Source organism: Panicum virgatum, chromosome 5K (genome assembly GCF_016808335.1).
Source record: "Panicum virgatum strain AP13 chromosome 5K, P.virgatum_v5, whole genome shotgun sequence".
NCBI lineage: Eukaryota > Viridiplantae > Streptophyta > Magnoliopsida > Poales > Poaceae > Panicum > Panicum virgatum.
The window spans coordinates 50,510,806-50,531,638 of record NC_053140.1 but is presented as its reverse complement, the minus strand read 5'-3'; the positions used below and the strand labels follow the sequence as shown (position 1 = coordinate 50,531,638).

The 20,833-nt window shown below is 44.7% G+C and overlaps 4 protein-coding genes across 4 annotated transcripts; 3 read left to right on the top strand and 1 right to left on the bottom strand.

The window, feature by feature from the left end:
* Positions 1–222: 222 nt before the first annotated feature.
* LOC120708248 (inositol hexakisphosphate and diphosphoinositol-pentakisphosphate kinase VIP1-like) lies at positions 223–6,066 on the top strand. The gene is made up of 10 exons (XM_039993435.1): positions 223–508; positions 624–683; positions 1,345–1,391; positions 1,856–1,939; positions 2,505–2,568; positions 3,692–3,845; positions 4,656–4,726; positions 5,297–5,401; positions 5,521–5,613; positions 5,778–6,066. The coding sequence occupies exons 1-10, from the start codon at positions 434–436 to the stop codon at positions 5,904–5,906; spliced, it is 882 nt and encodes a 293-aa protein (XP_039849369.1). The 5' UTR covers positions 223–433; the 3' UTR covers positions 5,907–6,066.
* On the bottom strand, positions 1,841–7,029 carry LOC120708249 (uncharacterized protein At1g27050). Its single transcript, XM_039993436.1, is given in 3 exon segments — positions 1,841–4,787; positions 6,617–6,719; positions 6,721–7,029. Coding segments are annotated over 3 exon segments (357 nt in total). The 5' UTR covers positions 6,954–7,029; the 3' UTR covers positions 1,841–4,766.
* A 6,925-nt stretch (positions 7,030–13,954) lies between these two features.
* LOC120708247 (F-box/kelch-repeat protein SKIP30) lies at positions 13,955–17,325 on the top strand. The gene is made up of 2 exons (XM_039993434.1): positions 13,955–14,242; positions 15,942–17,325. Exon 2 carries the CDS (start codon positions 15,983–15,985, stop codon positions 17,042–17,044), a length of 1,062 nt encoding a protein of 353 aa, XP_039849368.1. The 5' UTR covers positions 13,955–14,242; positions 15,942–15,982; the 3' UTR covers positions 17,045–17,325.
* Positions 17,326–18,986: 1,661 nt separating this feature from the next.
* Positions 18,987–19,871, top strand: LOC120710200. The gene has a single exon (XM_039995853.1). It carries the CDS (start codon positions 18,987–18,989, stop codon positions 19,869–19,871), a length of 885 nt encoding a protein of 294 aa, XP_039851787.1.
* The last annotated feature ends 962 nt before the right edge of the window (positions 19,872–20,833 follow it).

Below are 20,833 nucleotides of genomic sequence, written 5' to 3'. Positions count from 1 at the left end.
CGGTCGCTTGCTCTCTGGCTTCTCTCTTCCAAGAGAACGTTCCACGACTACTAAGCACTCATCTCAACCGACTCTACTTCTAGCAGAGACTTGGGGACTTCCCTCCCTCTCTCGCCTCGCTTGTAACCCCTACTACAAGCACTCCGGGTGCAAGATAATACAGTGCCCTCGCACACCCCCTTTGCTGGACGTACGGTCCCGCGGCCGGAACCAGGATAAACCGTGCGTTACTGTGTCGCCTCTTGCATCATCATCTGGGACGAGGAAACACGCAACATTTACTAGTTGGGATCCGGACCCCCGGGTCGGGACACCGACACAAAGCATAAAGACGTGTGAGATTCTAGGCGTGAGGAGGTAAATGTCCAAGAAACAAACACTTCTATTCGAGTCATAGTCTGTTCTTTCCGCGGAAAGGGAAGGGGGTGAGGGGATGGAGAGGCGCAATGATGGTGACGGCGGCAGTGGCGGCAAGATCAAGATTGGTGTCTGCGTCATGGAGAAGAAGGTGAGCGGTTGTGCCTTTGGGGAAACCAATGATTTCCTGGCGGAATTTTTGAGTACTCGGTGTTGTGTGTCTTGTCACCGATTCAGTTTTTTCATACTGCTGAAAACCTTTGCAGGTTTCGTGTTCTCCCATGGAACAGATTCTTGAGAGGCTGCGCGCGTTCGGGGAGTTCGAGGTATAGCTCAGAAATGGGACGTTCGGGCGGATTATCGTTTGCGTTCCGTTTTTGCTGACTGCTTGTTAAGTTTTTTTACCGATTAATAATAATAATAATAATAATAATAATAATAATAATAATAATAATAATAATAATAATAATAATAATAATAATAAACAAAAGCGGGTACAATGATGGACGGGATGTTTTTTGGGCACACAATCCAAGCATAGCCGTTTACCATTATCTTTTGCGAACAAGCTGTTTAGCAAATTGTATTATATGAGATGATGTAATTATTCAACCAGCAAGTTTGTTTCACTTTCTGTTGCATGCTATATAGAAGGTTGATTTTTGGACATTGTTCTATCCAATAAAACTCTTAATACAACCCTAAACCCTACCAGCTTACCATGGTATGTATGGTCCAGTGTTTCGCCTGTGTTAAAGCATACATACCATCCAATTCCTAATCTCTGATTCCTTTAGCTTTTTTTGTCCTGAAGAAACTGAACCGTTTGGTTTATACTTTATAATGCTGAAGTTACATATGTTTATTCTTCTGGCCCTGTTGGTGTTCAAATGTCTGAACTCTGAAACTCTTTCGCCTGCAAGTACAATAACTACTATTCTACTGATATAAAGATTTAAAATATTGCGCTTCTACTTTATGGTGCAGATTATAATTTTTGGCGACAAAGTGATTCTTCAAGATCCCATTGAGAGGTATGTCAAGTGTGAAGCAGAAGTTGTTTATCAAGTCTGGCTGCAAATTTTCTGTTTATGATTAAGCAGTGAATTATGCAGAGATAAATTACTTGAAGGATAAGATTATAATAAATATTATTAACTAATGGATTACTCCTGTAGCATGATTTCTTAATAGTTAAGCGAGTAACTAACACTATCCACGCTGTATAAAATATTTGGGAATTTTTTAATTTGGTGATTCCAAATAACTCCGTCATCCATGAGTTTTATAGCAGTTTAGTGTTTTCCAATGGGGATCATTTTTCTGTATGTTTTTTAATTAAAATCTTGTCAGACATTAATTTGGTGATTTCCTTTAGTGGCAATGTATATGTTAGTTTTAAGTTGTATGCCAGCATTGGATAATGCATAGCGCACCATCCTAATTTCAATTTGTTACTAATTCATTACACTGACTGCTTCTGTTTTTTTTTTGACAGTTGGCCATTATGTGATTGTCTAATTGCCTTTTACTCATCTGGGTATCCACTAAAAAAGGCAGAGAAATATGCTGCTTTACGAAGGTTAATTATCATCTCTGACTCAAGTGTAGCATTTGTGAAGTGTTGGATCTAAATGTACATGAGATTTAGTATTTTCTAGTACTTAAAGGAACTATACTAGTGTTACGATTATCGATTATGGACAATCTGATCCATGTGCGACTTCTATATGGAATTATGATTATTAGTCATAGTCCTAATCCAAATACACTTTCTTTTAGTCTGCAAGATATGCATCATTCAAAGTTTCTTTTTAGAATATCATCGTGAAATATACTCTGTTATGGTTGCCTCTATTGACTGATAGTTAATCTAAACCAACTCTCCTAATAATAACATTTTCGAAATTCGTATCATCATGGAATTTGTTTTCCTAGATGAGAGTTCCTCTATGCCCGTTGCCAGGAGGTCATAACTAAACAGATGAAAGAGAACTTCAGAACCAATATTTCCTTAGTGTATTTTCCTTTTGATTCTTGCTTGGGAGGACATGCAAGTGCCAAATACATTTGATTAGAAGCAAGAGTACTCATTTTAAGGATTTTTACTATTTGATGAGTAACTTTACTTAGATATTGTTCTTTAGGCCCTTTTTGGTGAATGAGTTGGTCCCGCAATACCTCCTTCATGACCGCAGCAAAGTATATCAGGTATTAATATTTCTAGTACTTAGGACCTCAGATGAGTTCTATCGTCTCTGTTAGATGCTTTTAAGCCGGATGATTTCTCCCGGTATCCAGACTTTAGCCATACTTAAGGGGAGTAATTTGGACTTTTTCATTTTATAAATAAATGTTACTCATTAGCATATATTCTAGGTTGATTTCATGGCAACAGATGATTTTTGGTCCAACTGTACTTATGTTATGGTAGATTGGATGGGGGATCAGCAAGGGGTTGAGGCGCATTCACCCTCCGTTATGATGCTCTGAACAACCTATTAGGGGGGATAATAATATTTCTTGCTTAATTCTCAAAGAGTTAAGCCGTGCTCAATATATAACAGTGGCACTAACAAATCTCCTAACAAACTGCAAATCTCTCATGCCTAATGAGCTCTAACTTATCTGCTAAACAAACTCTAACTAATGCTTATCCCCTGAACAAACCAAAACACACGATAATTACTCTAGCCACTTGTGGACGCAGCTTGCGCCTGTATGTTGTGCCCAAGAAATCCACAATAACTTACTGAAGGGTCCTGTTTTCATTTGAAACAAACAGAAGGGACTCTTTTCTTGCTTTTCCAAACCAACATAAATGTCTTCATTTTCTCTCAAACCTGGAGGATAACTGCGTGTTATTGTATTAATAGATAGAAATAATGGTCCAATTGCATGGCGAATCCATGGCTGGGGTTAGTTTCTGTTACAATCGCGCCCTTGAAGAATTGAACTACCACACACTCTCCTCACTGCAACAGCTCCCCTAGCGCTTTTGCCTTTGCCATCTTCCACAAGGTTGCTTGCAGGACCAGTTGGTCTTGGTTGGCAACCATCAAAGATACAGCGGTTGCGGAGCTTCCAGATCAACCATGTCATTAGGATCACCAGTGAGTTCAGCCCTTTTCTGGCCATTTTCGACGCTCACACAGCCCACCGCCACCAATCTTGGAACACGTTTGAGTCCTGTGATGGTGCAAGGAATGTTTGATGAACCCTAGTTTGCAAACTTTTATATGAAGGTTTTATTGTCTTATACAACAGTCCAAACATACTTTATGTTGTTCCAAAATGTTGATGTTCTTCTTGTTCTTTTTCTCTTGCTATTTAGCAACTTAAATTGTATGGGGTTCCTGTTCCAACATATGCTGTCGTCAGAAGAGAGTACCCTAACCAAGAACTAAACTACTTTGTTGAGGATGATGATTTTATTGAGATCCATGGGAAACGGTTTTGCAAGCCTTTTGTGGAGAAACCCATTGATGGTAACATCTCTTAATTTGATAAGTTTTGTAATTGCTTTCTCTTGTTCTTTTTCTTGTTGATTATTCTGTCTTGGACTAGCAGAGTCATTTTCATTTGGCTCAATACATGCAAACCAAAAAAGAAGAGAAATATTGGTGTAGGGCTTAGAAGACTAAGCTTGAGGTCAAGGCAGGATGCTTTATTTGAACTTAGTACTCGAGAAAGGGAAATAAATCCAGTCCCATATGAACAGTACTTAAGTAAACATGTGAACAGTCTAACACTTTTGTACATCAAAAGATTATCTGGTATTTTCTACACATTTTTTACTGCCAAAGCATCTATAACATGCTAAAGCCTTGGCACTTTACTGTATAAAATTTAAGTATTTTTTATTCCACAGTCCAGACATTCTAGCTAAACTTCGTATTTAATAGATATTGTGACTGACAGTTGTTTTTTTCTCTTTTATCTCGTTTTACAAATTCATTCTTCATCTCTAGCTTGCCCTAACTTGCTTGGGCTAAGTCTTTGTTGTCGTTTATTAAATTTGCAGAAAGATTATTCTTTTTTTTTTGCTAAATTGTGTTTTTATTCATTGTAGTGTGACTCATACATTATGTTACTGTGAAAACTCTCCCCATTGACTATTCTGTTTGTTTGGATCTTTTCTCTATGCTAATTAGTCAGTATTGATGCATGCAAAATCTGTCCATGGTAATATCCAAAACTACTGATCTCTTGACTGCAATTCATTTTTTTCCTACTGTATCTTTGTAAAGTAATAGAATAAACATGGTTATACTCCTTACAATTGTTATCATATGAAGGTGATGACCATAATATAATGATATACTATCCGAGCTCAGCTGGTGGAGGAATGAAAGAACTTTTCCGTAAGGTAATGATTTGTTACCTTTAAGTTCAAGTTGATACTGTAGCTATGATATGAATATGGCCACCTGCTATGGAATTCAATATTTCTGTTAATAATTTCACTCATCATAATTTTCTTATATTAAAGCATTTATAAACAATATAATCTAAATTAACCTATCAGGCAATGTGTTTTATGTTCTAATATCTTGCGTATCCACTCTTGTTCCTGAACTGATGCCATCGAGTTTCCTTACTGTCTTATGTTCAGAATATTCCACTGAACTAGCATCTTTGATGTGTGTTCAGTGCAGTATGCTGTTAGATAAACGATAAGATGTTGGCTTTAACAAAACAAAATATGTGGTTATTTTACTCAAGTGGTATCAATGAACAAGTTCATGTCTATCCTTCTTATCATTAATATGTACTTCAAGTTGTGCTTATCGTTAATGTGTACTTCAAAACTTCTCCAAAATGTGTACTTCATGCATACAGGAGAAACAGATGTCAAGGAGGGTCTTATCGTTAATGTGTACTTCAAAACTCCTCCAAAATGAACTGAACTGACGAAATTCTTCAAATCAATACATAGGTTGGTAATCGATCTAGTGAGTTTTACCCAGATGTGAGGAAGGTGAGGCGATATGGATCTTACATTTACGAGGAGTTCATGCCTACAGGAGGGACAGATGTCAAGGTGGCAAACCTTGCTAACTTATTACTTCATATTTTTCTTTATTTACAGAAGTGTCCTCTCCTACTGTTATCCTAAAAACAACGATGTGCTAACTATGGAACCTAACCTTCATATTATAGGTTTATACAGTTGGGCCTGGATATGCACATGCTGAAGCACGCAAGTCTCCAGTTGTGGATGGGGCTGTCATGAGAAATTCTGATGGAAAAGAGGTACAGTTTCTTGCCTTAATGTGATGATTAGTCTCATTCTATAGATTAAACCTCTCTATAACATGCCAGCAGAAACTCAAACCCTTTTTGTGTAGAGAAGGGTGTGTTTCCCTTTACATGCACAATGTTGCACTGTTGCATTATAATTTTTTGTCTGCTTGAAGGTGCGCTATCCTGTTCTATTAACCCCTTCTGAGAAACAAATAGCAAGGAGCGTTTGCCAAGCCTTCAGACAAGGGGTAAAACAACTAAAACTCTTTCTACCAAGTTACTCTGTATGTATGATGTGGTGAAAGTTTACACTAGAACTTTATGTATAATTTTTATCCTATGGGATGTGAAATAACTCTGAACAGATAGAATTTTGTTGTTGAAACCATTAACAAGTTCAGAACTTCAGATATCTTGGAATGCCAGCAGAATTTGTTCATTTACGGAAACAATTACATGGATACATAAAGTATGCAAGGGCAATAAGGAGGGAGGGAGGGTGGGAGAGGAACTTTATGGGTTCGAATGTTGGTATATTTTAAAAGTTAAGGCTTGTCCATCGACCATAATGTCAGTTAAAACTGTATAATACAGGTTGCTTTTTATAGCTCTTGCATTGATAGTTTTCTTGGTTATTTTGAACCAATCCACAGAACATGGTCCATATTTTTATGACAGTCTCTAAATGGAAGAGTCTATTGAAGATTTGTTTAGTTGCCTCCCAAATTACTGAATGATAGCAATGAGGCTCCGCGATCCTCTTTGCATCAGTTTGCATTGCTATCTTGATGAGCAGAACTCAAAGAATTGGGGCAGTGGAGTTAGCAATAATTTTCCGCCGCGTCAATACACTCAACAGCAGAAGCCCGAATTAGATGCTTAGGAATTAGGATTGAGCAGATCGAGGAAAAATAGCCGCGCCACCACCACTTAATCGAACAACACCGCATCGCGAAATTCAGGAAATCAACCTTATTTACTGACAAAATAAAGCCATCTATTGTCCCATTACCTTGTTGGATCCGATGGTGATGCCGCCATCGGGGTCGAGGGACGCGGCAATGGCGGCCACGGCGGCCGCGCCGGACCGGAAGGTGACGTACCCGGCGGCCGCGGCGGGCCCGAGCGATGGGGCCGTACGCCTCCAGCCGTGACTTGAGCCCCAGCACGCCGCAGCCGGGCGGCAGCCCTGCGACCATCACCGAAGGCGGCTGCTGAGCCGCAGGCTCCGGAGCCGGAGCGGGCTCCGGATAGTCGTCGGCCTCTCTCTCCGGCGGGCCTCCGCGGCGGCGCTTCGCCGGCGCGTCAGGGCTCGCGCGGCGGCGCTTGCCCCGGCTGCGTCGTGTCATGGCTAGCCTTGCCAGTTGCCAGTACAGATGAGGCTGCTGGGATTCCGGGGGTTGGGGAACGGCGGGATGCTCTGGTATTCACGCGAGAGATGCCAATCAACGGTTAAGGAATATTTTAGTACATCTCAGTGTTCGAAATTAAGAAGCAATGCAAAATAGATTATACATTGTGAGTGATTTCTGCTCATATTCGGGGGATTTTGAAGTTGAGGAATGATTTTGCTTTCATAAATCATAATACTATCTAGGAGGGTATGGATAGGCTCTACTTTATATGAGAATGGATACCACAGCCATGAACAATTTGTGGAGGATATACTGAGAACGACACCAAACAAACTGTTTTTTAATAGAGAAAAACTTACTTTTTATCTTGATCAAGAATGGGCAACAAATCTTATTGATTCAGGCCCGGTGTTCATGTGAGACCACGTTGGAAGGCCCGGACCACTGATTGGATCGATCTCGTTTGGTTTCAGGTCCATGTGGGATTCAACCGGAAGGCCCAACCAAACCAAAGTATTTTCTCCTTCTTGGCCCGGCTTTGGAATCCCCCCGGCTTTGGAATCGCCGATGTCGTGTGGGGGCTTTTTTTTCTTTTTTATATTTTTAAAAAATAAAAATTTCAAAAATATATATTCATTTTGAAATATTTCAAAACTACCCCGGTCGCCCTCTCATAGGGCGATAGGCCCTAAGTGTTATTTTTTTCTTCAAATTCGCAACGAGGTCCCTAGGAAAAAAAAGGGGCGGGCTGTCGCCCCCCAACGGGCGACAGGCCCCTGTGGTCTGTCGCCCGTTGGGGGGCGACATGGTCCCCTCACCCTATATAAGCCCTGGCCGTCATTTCTTTTGTCATTTGAGTCTAAAAATTCAGAAAAAAAGAGAGGGGTGAGGAGAAGAAAAACGGTGAAGCTCTGCCGAATTGCGTACTTGTGATCTACCGGTAACTTCCGTATGAATCCATTGATATTGTATAACAATTTAATTTAATTAGCGGATTAGCTGAATTAGATTTGGTGCTTTAGAACACTCGTTTAGTATTACAATTTCAGTACTATTACAGACTTGTTTTTAAATTAATTATGAATTAGAATAGAATTATGAAAGTACCTTATTGATATTGCAGTATAAGTCAATGGCTGCCTTCAATTGTGAAGGATTTTCATAGACCGAAGAAAAATCTAGTATAATACTTGATATCATGATCCATCTTGTTATCAGTAAGAAGTTGGATCCGTTAGCGGATGGTACGATAGAGATGGTGTTGTCCAAAGTAGGAGATGGTGTTGTCCAAAGTAGTAGAGTTTAAAGATTTCATATTATTTCGAGGTATTACGACACAAGATGTAAAGAGACACCTGCTAGAACGTCGGAAGATATACATGAGAGTATGTGAACTAGCGAATCATCCAAATATCATTGGATTCTTACAAAGTTCTTGTAAGATATGGATGCGGCCAGAGGTGTATGAGATGCACATTAAGGTAACTCTCATTCAGTTGTAATCCCGTCCATCATTTCGAATCCATATTTATGAAACAGTAACATTGTTTGTTGATTAACAAAACGATACCAAATTTCCGTAAATTGGTATGTATCTTCGGTGGACTTATGCCGCAAACTAGACGAAGAAGGTGGATAAGATCTTCGGGTGATAGTACTTGGCCTGCGCAAGAACAGATGCCCGGAGGTTCATCGAGTCATGCTTCACCACCTCAACCACCAACTTGTGTTAACTGGGATGACGACATGGATGATTTCATGCCACCCAAACCATGTCCTCCAACACATAATGTTCCTACCCCTTTACATGAACCTAGAATCAGAAAAGAGACAAAGGGAAAGGCAAGAGGTTCGCCAAGTCATATTGCACCACCTGCAGCACAAACTTGTGTTAACTGGAATGACGACTTGGATGACTTCATGCCCCCAAACCATAGCCTCCAACACATGATGTTCCTCACTCTGTACATGAACGTAGATCCAGAAAAGAGAGAAAGGGAAAGCCAAGAGGTTCGTCGAGCCATACTACACCACCTGCAGCACCACCATCTGTCAACTGGGATAACGACCTAGATGATTTCATGCCATGATCTATAATATATGATGTTCATCGGTTTAAGATGTATTCGCATTTAGTATTGTTAATATTATATTATGCTTGTATGTATGTCTCGTACCAAACTTGCATTCACTGGACATGTACATAATGTCGAGTTTGAATCGTACTTAGTCGTAATTGAGCATCGAAGTATAAACATACCATCTATTGTATGTAATGGAAAAAACGAGAGTGATCAGAGGCGAACGTTGAAGTGTATAAATAAGCGGTCCACAGCTATCTCATTACAAATAAACATCAGATATATCTAACGACCCCTAGGGCGTCGGACCCTCTTAGCCCTCTGCTGGGCACGGACATGGCCCTCGGAGCTTTTCATGTGACTAGAATACTAAAAAGCACACATTTAATTAATATAACGATAAAAAATAAGAACTAAGAAATGCATTACATAATGTGAACCATCAAATTTTACATCATAATACAACGATGATGAAACACACATCACACATGCAGTGGCATGGCAGAATCCGTTGCAAACTACGGTAAACAGATTCCGGACTAACCTAACATGCCTTAGGTAATTTTAAAAAAAAACAGAACAAACACAACGATGCAGCAAGTCACTAGCACTAGGGTAGTCCTAGTAGCCGTACCCCCATGTAGCAAACTGCGTTGAGCCTTCTCCGCAGTATGCACCCATTGCAGGTAGTGCAGACGGTGGTGCCGGAGGCACAGAGCCCTTCTTCTTGTTACAAGGGTAATTGCAGTAAGGAATAGTGCATGGTTCATCCTGTGAACCGGCAGCATTGCTGGTATCATCAACTTCGTCGTCTTTATTACCCTCGCTCACTTCCTCACAATGGTTCACCTTGCATTCCAGATCAAAGATTTTTATCTGGAGCTACACGATGAACTCCTGAACAGAATCAATTGCTGCAGGATCGACCCACCTAGTAAAACCACAGTTTTCTGGAGCATCGGAAGACTTCAAAACAAATTTCATGTAAGGTGTCTCATTGAAGATAAAGAAATGAAATAACCGAGTATTACCCATGCGTGTGGACATTTAAAGAAACGCCGACCGCCATCCATCCCGTTGGTGCACATCTGCACTAAACAGTCCTCACCATGTCTGCATTTTGGCCATGGTTCTCTACGGTTATCGTATTGTCGAAGAGGAGTTTCATTTGTAAATTCACTCTTGTGCTGTGGCGGAAACTCAAACACTGGTTCTGGAAAGAAATCAGGTCCAAGAGGCCCCTCCCATATTATGGGGTCTCCCTTTCTTCCCCCTTTTTCTTTCCTAAAACCGTAGTAATTCTTCCCGCTAGACCCACCTCCAGATATTGGGTATATAATGAGCTTTGGTGTTTAAGTGCTGCTGGGAGTTCCCAAACTTCGGAGTATTTATAGGCGCACAAAGATCTAATATCCGGAGTGTGGAGTGTAAATGCACCTAAAAAGCCTATATGACAACACAGTGAAGAGGCTAGCTGACCTAACACTGAAAAGGCTAGATTCGATTCTCGAAATGACTACTCGATGCATCTCTGTGCATGCAGACTCACAGCGCTGCATTGCTGCCGCTTGGTCGATCGCGCCTAGATGCCGCCTTCCCCACTACACGCCACAGACCTGCGCTGTAGAATGACAGGTCCGTCGTCCTCGCCAGAGAGACTGCTTTGAAGGTGAGCTGAAGTGGTTGCCGTGTTGTCACATCTTTTTGAAATGGTGGAAGGGCACTATTATTGGGTCACGTATGTCTGCGCAAAGAATGCGACATTTGGGAAACCCGTGATCGCCGTGCTGAGCAGTGGCAACCTGTGATCTCGTACTCGCAGCTAGATACACTATGGTTACTATTTTGAGCTATTCGAGCGTGTAGTTGTCATCATCGTTGGCAGGATCTCGGCCGCTAACTCCTACCGCACCTAACTTGTCCTTCATTAAATCACGGAAAAAATTCGCAAAAACTTCCCTTATTTCACGAGCATTATGGAACCCACAAACATAACAAGTTCACATAAATAATATCTATAGAAACAAATGACAAGTAAACTAGCACAATCATAAACATCGGATACAAATAAGCGGTCCACAGCTATCTCATTACAAATAAACATCAGATATATCTAACCACCCCTAGGGCATCAGACCCTCTTAGCCCTCTGCTGGGCACAGACATGGCCCTCGGAGTAGGTGAGAACATCCGGAGACCTCACCTGTCGCTCAGGACACGCAAGGGGCTGCGGTGTCTACTGCTGAGAGATCCCAAGTGGTGCTCCTCCTAGCTGTGAATACCCCAAGAAATCGGGGTCACCTTGCGCGGCAGGCTCTTCTGGAGTCAAGCTGTCGAGGTCGTCTAAGATGAAGGCCTCGTTATCTGGTCGAATGGAGGAAGAAGAAGGTTCGGCGCCTGCATCGGGGTAGAATCCTACGCATAAAATGTGGATGTTAGCGTACGCTCGTGTATTTCGTCATGACATGTAGAAACCGAAATACGAAACATAAACTAACCTGTGTAGACCGGTATATGTGGCCCCGGTACCATCCCTGGATACGGTCCGCTAACTGGTGCTGTCCCTCTAAACATTCCAGTATGGCCGAACGCAATAGCTGGATCGTATCCTGTATGTGATATTAGTAAATATATAGGAACACTTGATCTAATTTTAAAGAGATATGTACGTTACCTGCACTTGGGAAGAACTGCGACGTCGGCCCCGACGGACACGGGAACGACGACGAGGCCTGGGACGAGCCGTGGCTGTCTTCGTACTGCACACGGCTTCCCAAGTTGTGCACTACCTGACGTAACTGATCACGCTGCCTCGACCATGCCTCTGTCTCCTCAAACTGGATCATTGGGGATCCTGATGTCTTTACCTTCACTAACTCTACAGTCAACTGATCAAGCATCTGTCATAATGCATTAAATTTTCTCTGTTGATTTTGGGTGCACAACCTCTTAAACAGGTTCTTAAAATCCTTGTTCTTGAAGTGGTCATAGAAGTTTGCACCCATATGCCTAATGCACCACTTGTTTTGGACATCGGGCCACAATAGAGGCGTTGTCGCAGTTCCACGTTGCAATTTCAGTATTGATTGCAGCTGACCTGCATGTCTATCACTAATAAGGCACACATCTGGATGTGCAGCAACAACATGAACCTTCACTCGTTCAAGGAACCAATACCAACTGTCTAAGTTCTCATTCTCAACAAATACAAATGCGAGCGGAACTATTTGGTCGTTGCAATCTACCCCGATTGTGGTGAGTATCTGACCTTTATACCTTCTAGTCAGAAATGTGCCATCAATGCAGATCACCGAAAGACAACACTTAAATGCTCTAACACAAGCACCTATGCAAAAGAAGGCTCGTTGCATAATTTTTTGCCCTCTAGTCACGGCTGGTACGAGGTATGTGTCATAAAAGCTTTCAGGATTTCTAGCAGCAATCTGGGATAACATACGAGGTAGGTTATCATATGATGTCTCGTATGTGCCGAACCGTATCTCGAACACCCTTTGTTTAGCCCGCCATGCCTTCAAATAACTGATGGTGTACTGGTAAGTCTGCTCAATGTGTCGAACAATCATTTTTGGCTCATAATTTAGGTTGCCATAATAAACCCATACATTTGCTTTGCAACAAAGTCGCATGATATATCGCGATGCGAGGGAAGAACTTCTGACAGCAAACAAGTGTGCTCTGTCACAATGGAACATTTCCAGTTCGACTTCCATTTTCCCTTTAATGCATGTACTCGCCATGGACATCCATCATTCACACACTTCACCTTATATTCTTTACTGCCAGACTTTACGACTCTGAATTCTCGTTTCAATGATATTGCCCATAGTCTCACAGCATCTTTTACGGCTTCAATGTTTGGATATGTTGCACCTTGCACTACCTCATTCCCTCTATAATTCCACTCCTGATTTCGTACATCTTCTGCGACATGACTGCCAAAACTATGCTCCTTCCACTTTTTTGGCAATGAGTGCTGCTCGTCATCAGATGAGTCCTCATATTCTTCCATCTCTATTGCGGTTTGGTCTTCTGCCTCCATCTCGTCCACAATGCTATATATCCTCTCTCCCTCATCAGCAAGGCCCTATGATCCCATGTTTTGGTTCTCTGTCTCTTCTGACTCATTTTGCTCAACATAATTGGTCTCTCTTCGAATACTCGGAGTTCCTTGATCTGCACAATGTTGGATTTCATTTTGTGTCTTCTCCCGGATTTGAACAAGAATGGCCAAAGCCCACCCACGCTCTAGAGCTGCTTGCATGTACTTCTGTCAGTCATCAGTGTTGTATATCATCATCAATTCTCATAATTCACTTTCTACCTCCCAATTAACAAAAGACTGGACGGTGATCATATGTGTCAACGGATCAACACGGAACCCACAATCCGGCAGGGCTTCGCCGCTTCCCTTCTCCTCACCCCTCTCTTTTTTTCTGAATTTTTGGTGGAACTTTCGGACTCAAATGAGAAGGGAAGGGGGGTTGGATCCTTATATAAGGGGGTTACCCCGGTCGCCCGAGGGGGGGGGGCGACAGGCCCCCCTGTCGCCCGCGGGGGAGGGGGGCGACAGGCCCCCTGCCGCGCCCGTGGGCGGGGCCCAGTGGTCGCCCGAGGGGGGGCCACAGGCCCCCCTGTCGCCCGTTGGGGGCGACAGACTTTTTTTCAGGGACCTCGTTGCAAATTTGAAGAAAAAAAATTACACTTAGAGCTTGTCGCCCTATGGGGGCGGCCGGAGGTATTTTTGAAATATTTCAAAATAGACATATATTTTTGAAATTTTTATTTTTTTTAAATATAAAAAAAGAAAAAAGCCTCGTGTGTGCGGGAGGAGGGCCCACCGGGCAGCCTGCTGGCTGCTGCAGCCATTTATCGTGGAACCTGAATCCCCATCTCCGGGTTGCTTCTCCTCACGTCTCACCCGCCTTCTCTTCTCCCAGTGATCTCCCACCCCTCCTCCCCCATTCCAAAATTCACCACCACCCGCCGGAAACCCTAAATCACCTGCCTCGCTTGTGCGGTTCCGGCCTGCCCGGCACCTCTCGGGCTCAAGGGGTGCGTCTCGCTCTCGCACGGCCATCGCTGTCGACCGCCATAACCACAGCCGCCGCCGCCGCCACCGGCGTCCTCCTACCTCGGCTGGACCGGGGACGGGTGGAGATCCATCGATTTCTCCGTTTCCTGGTAAGGAACCCTTGCCTTCCTTGACGGATTGTTACTGGTTCTTGTTCTTCGATGATCGTTCCTACTCCTGCGAGCAATCGAATCCGAATATTCCTTTCGGTTCGTCGTGGGAACCGAATCCGTCCATTTCGGTTCGATTGCGTGCTCTCTTCTCCACGTCACGCAGAATCCGGTTCAGTAAACTCCACAGGGTAGGCTGATACCAAATCGTTTTTCCAAGACTGATCGGGATAGCGTATTCCAAATTTCTTCTGTCAAAGAGTTTAGGAAGTATGGATTGTTTAGGGGTACCCAATTCGTGGTTGCGGCGGAAAAAATTTAGGGGCATCGTCCATTTTTTTTTAAATTATTCTGTGGATTGTTGTGACCAATGCAAGGATGGAAGACTTCGAATGTAGGGTGCACCAAGATAGCCCATTATGCAGAGGCAGACCCATTTCCATCCTAGTTAGTATACATCAGCAATAATGGTCAGCAAGCTAGAGAAAAATGATTTCCATGTTTTTTGGTTCCTTTTCCTTCCCCCATTCTTTTGACATGGACGGGCTTATGGCCAATGCCTAATTTTATTGGGTTACATGCCTTCCTTTCATCCATGCATGGTTTTCTTTTGTAACACTGTATTTACAACACAATTTGATGTGAAGTGGAAAAGTTCCATGAAAATGGTAAAAGTAGCATTTCATGCCCTTTTGTTGTTGCCCCTGCTTGAATTGCTAATGTATATCAATCTGGGCCTGTTTACCGTAAAGTTTTGTTTTCCCCTTTTTGTGCTTATAACAAGCCCACTAAATTGCATTATGTGTCTTGGAGCATATGTACAAGACTGGAATATAGAGCCCAATAAACCGTAAAAATATGCCTCATTATTTGAACGTCTAAAAAATTACAGGTAGTTATAGTTTCCTCTGTTACATCCTATATGGAGCTTCTGTTTCAACCTGATTACCGATGAGTTCTGTTTTTTTGAAGCTATATCCATTATCGAATATTTGTAGTGATTGTATGCTCAGAAACTTAAGGAACACAAAGCTTGCAGATAGCTTAACTAATTCTTTTATGGTCGATGTAGATAAACATGATTACTGGGATAAAATCTTCCTCTACCTATGATAGCTGATTTACAAATAAATAGTAATATGAGCTAGAGCATGTTTCTTATGAGACCTCTTCATAGTTCTCTGTTTGCAGTATAACACATTAAAGGATAATAGATCTTTTCATTCTGATCCTACAAGGTCTTTTCTTTAGCCTCAATTAAACTGTTTGTTGTTATGTCCTGTACTCCTGTTTGGGATTTCCTCACTCCACGCTTATCATCTCCATGGGATGGACTTCCTCCCAAAGTCCATAACTCCCCCAAATTCTCGAGCAGCCAATTCCAACTCCATTTAGTTGGAGGCCTCCCCTAGTTCATTTTGGTGGATTTGGTAGAACAAGTTGTTGGTGATTTGGTGGAGCTGCCTCACCGGTGGAGTTTTTGGAGGGGATCTGAAAAACATGGATTGGAGCAGCCCCAAACAGGCCCCTTAACTATGTGTTTGATGTCTTGGTTTGAACTATTGTTTTACATAATTTATATTCCATCCACTGTCAGTTTGAGATTTAGATTTACATGGATATTTGATTATTAATGTTGAACCTACAATACCTTCTTTTGCTTTACAGCATATCTGACTTTGTGTTTCATTACTTCCAGGCTTCCATAGTGTTGTTGCTTTATTGCTGCATTATGATCATATGATTGAGTGCACAATGGCATCAACCTTACTTGATGGTCTCCCTAATGAAGTTGCTCGCCAGTGCCTTGCACGGGTCCCGTTCTTGTATCATCCCATGCTTCAGTTGGTTTGCCGCTCTTGGAGAGCATCAGTTCGCAGTGGTGAACTTCTTAAAATACGGAATCAGATTGGTGCAACAGAAGAACTGTTATGTGTATTGGCATTTGAACCAGAAAACATGTGGCAACTTTATGATCCCCTTCGGGACAAGTGGATAACTCTCCCTGTCATGCCGTCTCAGATTAGGAACATAGCCCGCTTTGGAGTGGCCTCAGTTACTGGCAAGCTCTATGTAATTGGTGGCGGCAGTGATCGAGTTGATCCGCTTACTGGAGACCACGACAGGATCTTTGCGAGCAATGAGGTTTGGTCTTATGATCCGCTACACCGAGTGTGGTCCCAGAGGGCTCCAATGCTTGTGGCTCGAGCAATGTTTGCTTGTTGTGCATTGGATGGTAAAATAATCGTGGCAGGGGGATTCACAAACTGTCGCAAATCGATATCAGAGGCTGAGATCTATGACCCTGAAGCTGACACGTGGGAGCCTCTCCCTGACCTTCGTCAGGCACACAGCTCTGCATGTTCTGGACTTGTCATCAAGGGTAAGATGCATGTATTGCATAAAGGCCTGTCAACAGTGCAGATTCTGGAAGATGGTGGCAGTCAGTGGGCTGTTGAAGATTTCTCTTGGCCGCAAGGCCCAATGGTGATGGTTGGTGGAGAGCTGTATGTGCTGAGCAATAGCTGTATCATGAAGCAACGTGGGGAGAACTTTCCTTATAAGATGGTGTCTTGTGCATCTGAATTCCAAAGCAGGATCGGCTTCGGGATGATTGGTCTTGGCAACAGCATATATTTGGTTGGGGGAGTGATTGGACCAGGGCCAAGAAACCAGTGCATCAAGCTGCTGTCTGATGTTGATATCTTGAATGTCACAAGCGACAGACCAACCTGGCGACCAGGGTCACCAATGACACATTGTCGAGGGAGCATCTGTGGCTGTGCTTTGTTGAGGATTTAGCCCGTTTCCAGTGTGTGCTGTTGCTGAATTGATTGGAGACGGCTTTCATTCGTCCTAATTTTTGTTAAAGGAGGGATGTTTATTATGCTTTGCCTTTGGATCTCATGTTGTAGCGTTGAGGGCGTGCATTGGTTATGACCCAGTGTCAGATTGGTATATACTATATTTACCTTGAATGTTGCTACAGACATAGTAGATTATTGCGTGCATATGTTCACTTGGAACTGACATGTCTTCGTGCTGTACTGAACCTTTTGTACAGCGCGGTGTTTTCCCATGTATTGCTGGAGTGCCGAAGTATGGTGGAAACCCGGTTGTGCAATAAGAGTGCCGATATTATTATGGGTATGGCATGTGAGATGCACGTGCCAAATTTTTTCGATCAAAATATCGCAAGCACGTTCACTGTAGCTCAGAGCGCCAAATGGTGGCCAACATTTACAGGCATTTACAATTTTTTAATGGTTCTGAACATTTATGCTGCGAGATAAAAAAAAAGGTTAGATTCTTCTTATCTTGGACAGTGGCTCAGGGTTGAAAAAAGATCACGCCAGACCCAGAGGAACATCCATTTTTCAGAAAGAAGTCTCAGAAAGCAAAGGTTGGCACTTGGCACCAAGATATTGCAAGTGTTTGCTGACGGTACTGAAGGAACATATGCGAAGAGGATGGTGACCAGCAGCATCTATGCCTCCGGCCACCCGCATGCGGGCGCAAATCTCCGCCTGTTCGCCACCCCCCAAGCGCAATAAACCACGGCCGTTGGCCGTCGCCACTAGTCCCCACTGTAGAAGGCCACAAAGAAAGAAAAGAGAGGAGGAAGGTGTTTTCCTGGGCTCCTAGCAGCGCCATGCTGTAAACTCCATTTGCCCAATGCAACCCAAGAGCAAGACCATAGGATTGCAAAACAACAAACTTTTTCTTAGGAATATGTGTCTGTATTAAGATGTAAGGATAATGTACAGATACGCATACACAGACACGAAAAGGATACAGTGGGGACAACTGTCCCAACCAAACTTCACAAAGGCCCCAAACAAACCAAACTATTACTAAGAGCCTCTCCATCCACCAGAGACGCTGTCGATTGTCAAAATCCACCGCCGAGACCGTTCAAAAAAAATTTTAAACCGTTCAAAAAAAAATCCACCGCCGAGCTAGTCGCCGGAGGAAAACACGAAGAGCAGCCTCCATCCACAGACTCAAGAAAGCACCATCGCACAAAAGGCTTTGACAAGAACCGTAGAAAAATCCCGCCATGGATAGGAAGAAAACAGTGAAATGCCATCGGCCGGGGACGCGCCCCGCGCTGACCTGAGCCTTGACCTGGCAATCTCACCGGAGGACGGGAGAACCAGGCCATTATACCTGACATCCGCGAACCCCACAGCCTCCCCGCTGGTCACCTCGCGTAGCGATGCCAGCCAAGCCTGACGGCAGCTGACTCCTATACAGCGCTCGTCAAGATCTGGAGCTCCAAATCCGACAAGCACAAACCCCACAAGCCCATCACCGGCACCAGAACGAGTGACGACAAGGTGGAGAGAGGGCTGAATAATATTGTTGTATTATATATCCCACTTCTTTTCCTGTTTATTTAGCATCAGTTTCCCTTTGGAGATTGTTCATTTGCTCTAACGTGTATGAGAATTGTCAAAGCGGTTAGTGCTGCGCTCTTCTAGGCCACTCGCCTGACCGGCGCTCGTCTAGGCCACTCGCCTGACCACTAGTCTGCTGGTTGTGCGCCCGCTTGGAGCGCGCCCACGATGCCCAGCACCGCGTCTCACTCGCCACGCCCGTGCGTCGCGCTCGCCGACAGTTGCTCGGCTCTTGTATATGTACATGTGATGAGATCAATACAATCATTCATTGCGGTGCAAACTCTTTCATGGTATCAGCTTACCCCCGTTCCTAACTCCTCGCTTCCGCCACCTCCCACCCGATGGCGAGCCCTTCTTCTTCCTCTGGCTCCTCCAACCCCTTCGCCATGGGCGCCGTCGCCATCAACGCCTCCACCGCCCAGCTCATCAGCATCAAGTCCCATGTTCCGGTCGTTCTTGATCTCGTCGCTGCCAACTACGGCACCTGGCGCACGTTCTTCACCAACACCCTCAAGAAGTTCGGTCTTCTGGATCATGTCGATGGCTCCGTCGACGCGCAGCTGCAAGTCTTCGATCCGGAGTGGACCCAGATCGACACATGTGTCGTTTCCTGGATCTACGCCACACTCTCCGATGACCTGCTCTCCGCCGTGATCCAGCCCGACGACACCGCCCACTCCGTCTGGTCTGCCATCGCCACTCAGTTCCTCGACAACGTGGTCCAGCGTACATCGCAGGCCCGCCAACAACTCCACGCCCTCAGCCAGGGCGACATGAACGTCGTCGACTACTGTGTTCAGATCAAGCGCCAGGGCGACATCTTGCGCGACCTTGGCTCCCCTCTCACCGACCAGGAACTCGTCATCACCCTCCTTGGCGGCCTCAGCGACAAGCTCGCTCACTGCGCGCCAACGATCTCGGCGTCCGGCATGCGGTTTCTTCAAGCCCGCTCCTTTCTCCACCAAGAGGAGATCTGGATTGCCGATCGTGCTCGCAAGGTCACCTCCACCGCTCTTCTTGCCGCATCCCGCTCCTCCAACGCATCTGGCAACGTACCTGCCACGGGATCTGCGGCGCCTCCTCCGGTCTCCAACAACACCACCGTCAATAGCGGCGGGGAACGCTCCCGCAAGCGCAAGAAGCAATCCACCCGCACTGGCGGTGTCTCCAACACTCCTACCCCAACCCTCCGGCGCCGCGCGGCGGCCACGTGCCGTCCTAGGTGAATCCCTGGACCGGTGTCGTCCAGGCCTGGCCCCTCGGTCATCTTCCTCCTGGTGCGCCGGCTGCTGGCGTCCTTGGGTCTCGTCCAGGGGCTGCTCCGCAGCAGTCTCTCACGGCCCAGCACTCTCCGGCCGGCTCTCTTCCTCCGGCGCTCTACCAGGCGCTCAACGGCCTCACCCTCCAGTCCTCGCCACCCAGCGCTCAGGACTGGGTTCTCGACACCGGCGCCTCCACGCACATGGCCGGTGACGCTGGTATGCTCTCCTCCACGTCTCCCTGTTCTTCTCGCATCATAGTTGGCAACGGCGCATCCATGCCCGTCCAGTGCACCGGTTCAACCACAATCTCCACCCCCACCTCCCCACTTCATCTTCGTGATGTCCTCGTTTCCCCTCCTCTTATTCACAATCTCATCTCTGTCCGCAAACTCACTCGTGACAATAACATTTCTGTCGAATTTGATCCGCTTGGTTTCTCTGTCAAGGATCTTCGTACCCGGGCGGTTCTCTTCCGCAGTGACAGTAGCGGCGATCTCTACCCCCTGCAGCAGTCTGCGCCCCTCCACCACGGTCTCCACGTCTCCGTTGATCTCTGGCATGCCAGGCTTGGACACCCAGGGGCGCCAACACTCTCCAGGATCCTAGACTCCTTTGATTTCAAATGTTCTCCCTCTCACCCCCACACTTGTACCTCTTGTCAGTTAGGAAAACATGTTCGGCTTCCTTTTAAAGACTCTAGTCACATTTCGCCATATCCTTTCTGTTTGCTTCATTGTGATGTTTGGACATCCCCGGTGATTAGCAACTCTGGGTTTCAGTACTACCTTGTCATTCTTGACGACTTCTCCCACTATGTGTGGACCTTCCCGCTACGCCGTAAGTCTGATGTTGTGTCTACCCTCTCGACCTTCCACGCTTTCGTACAGACACAATTCGGCAAGCCCATTCTTGCTTTCCAAACCGAC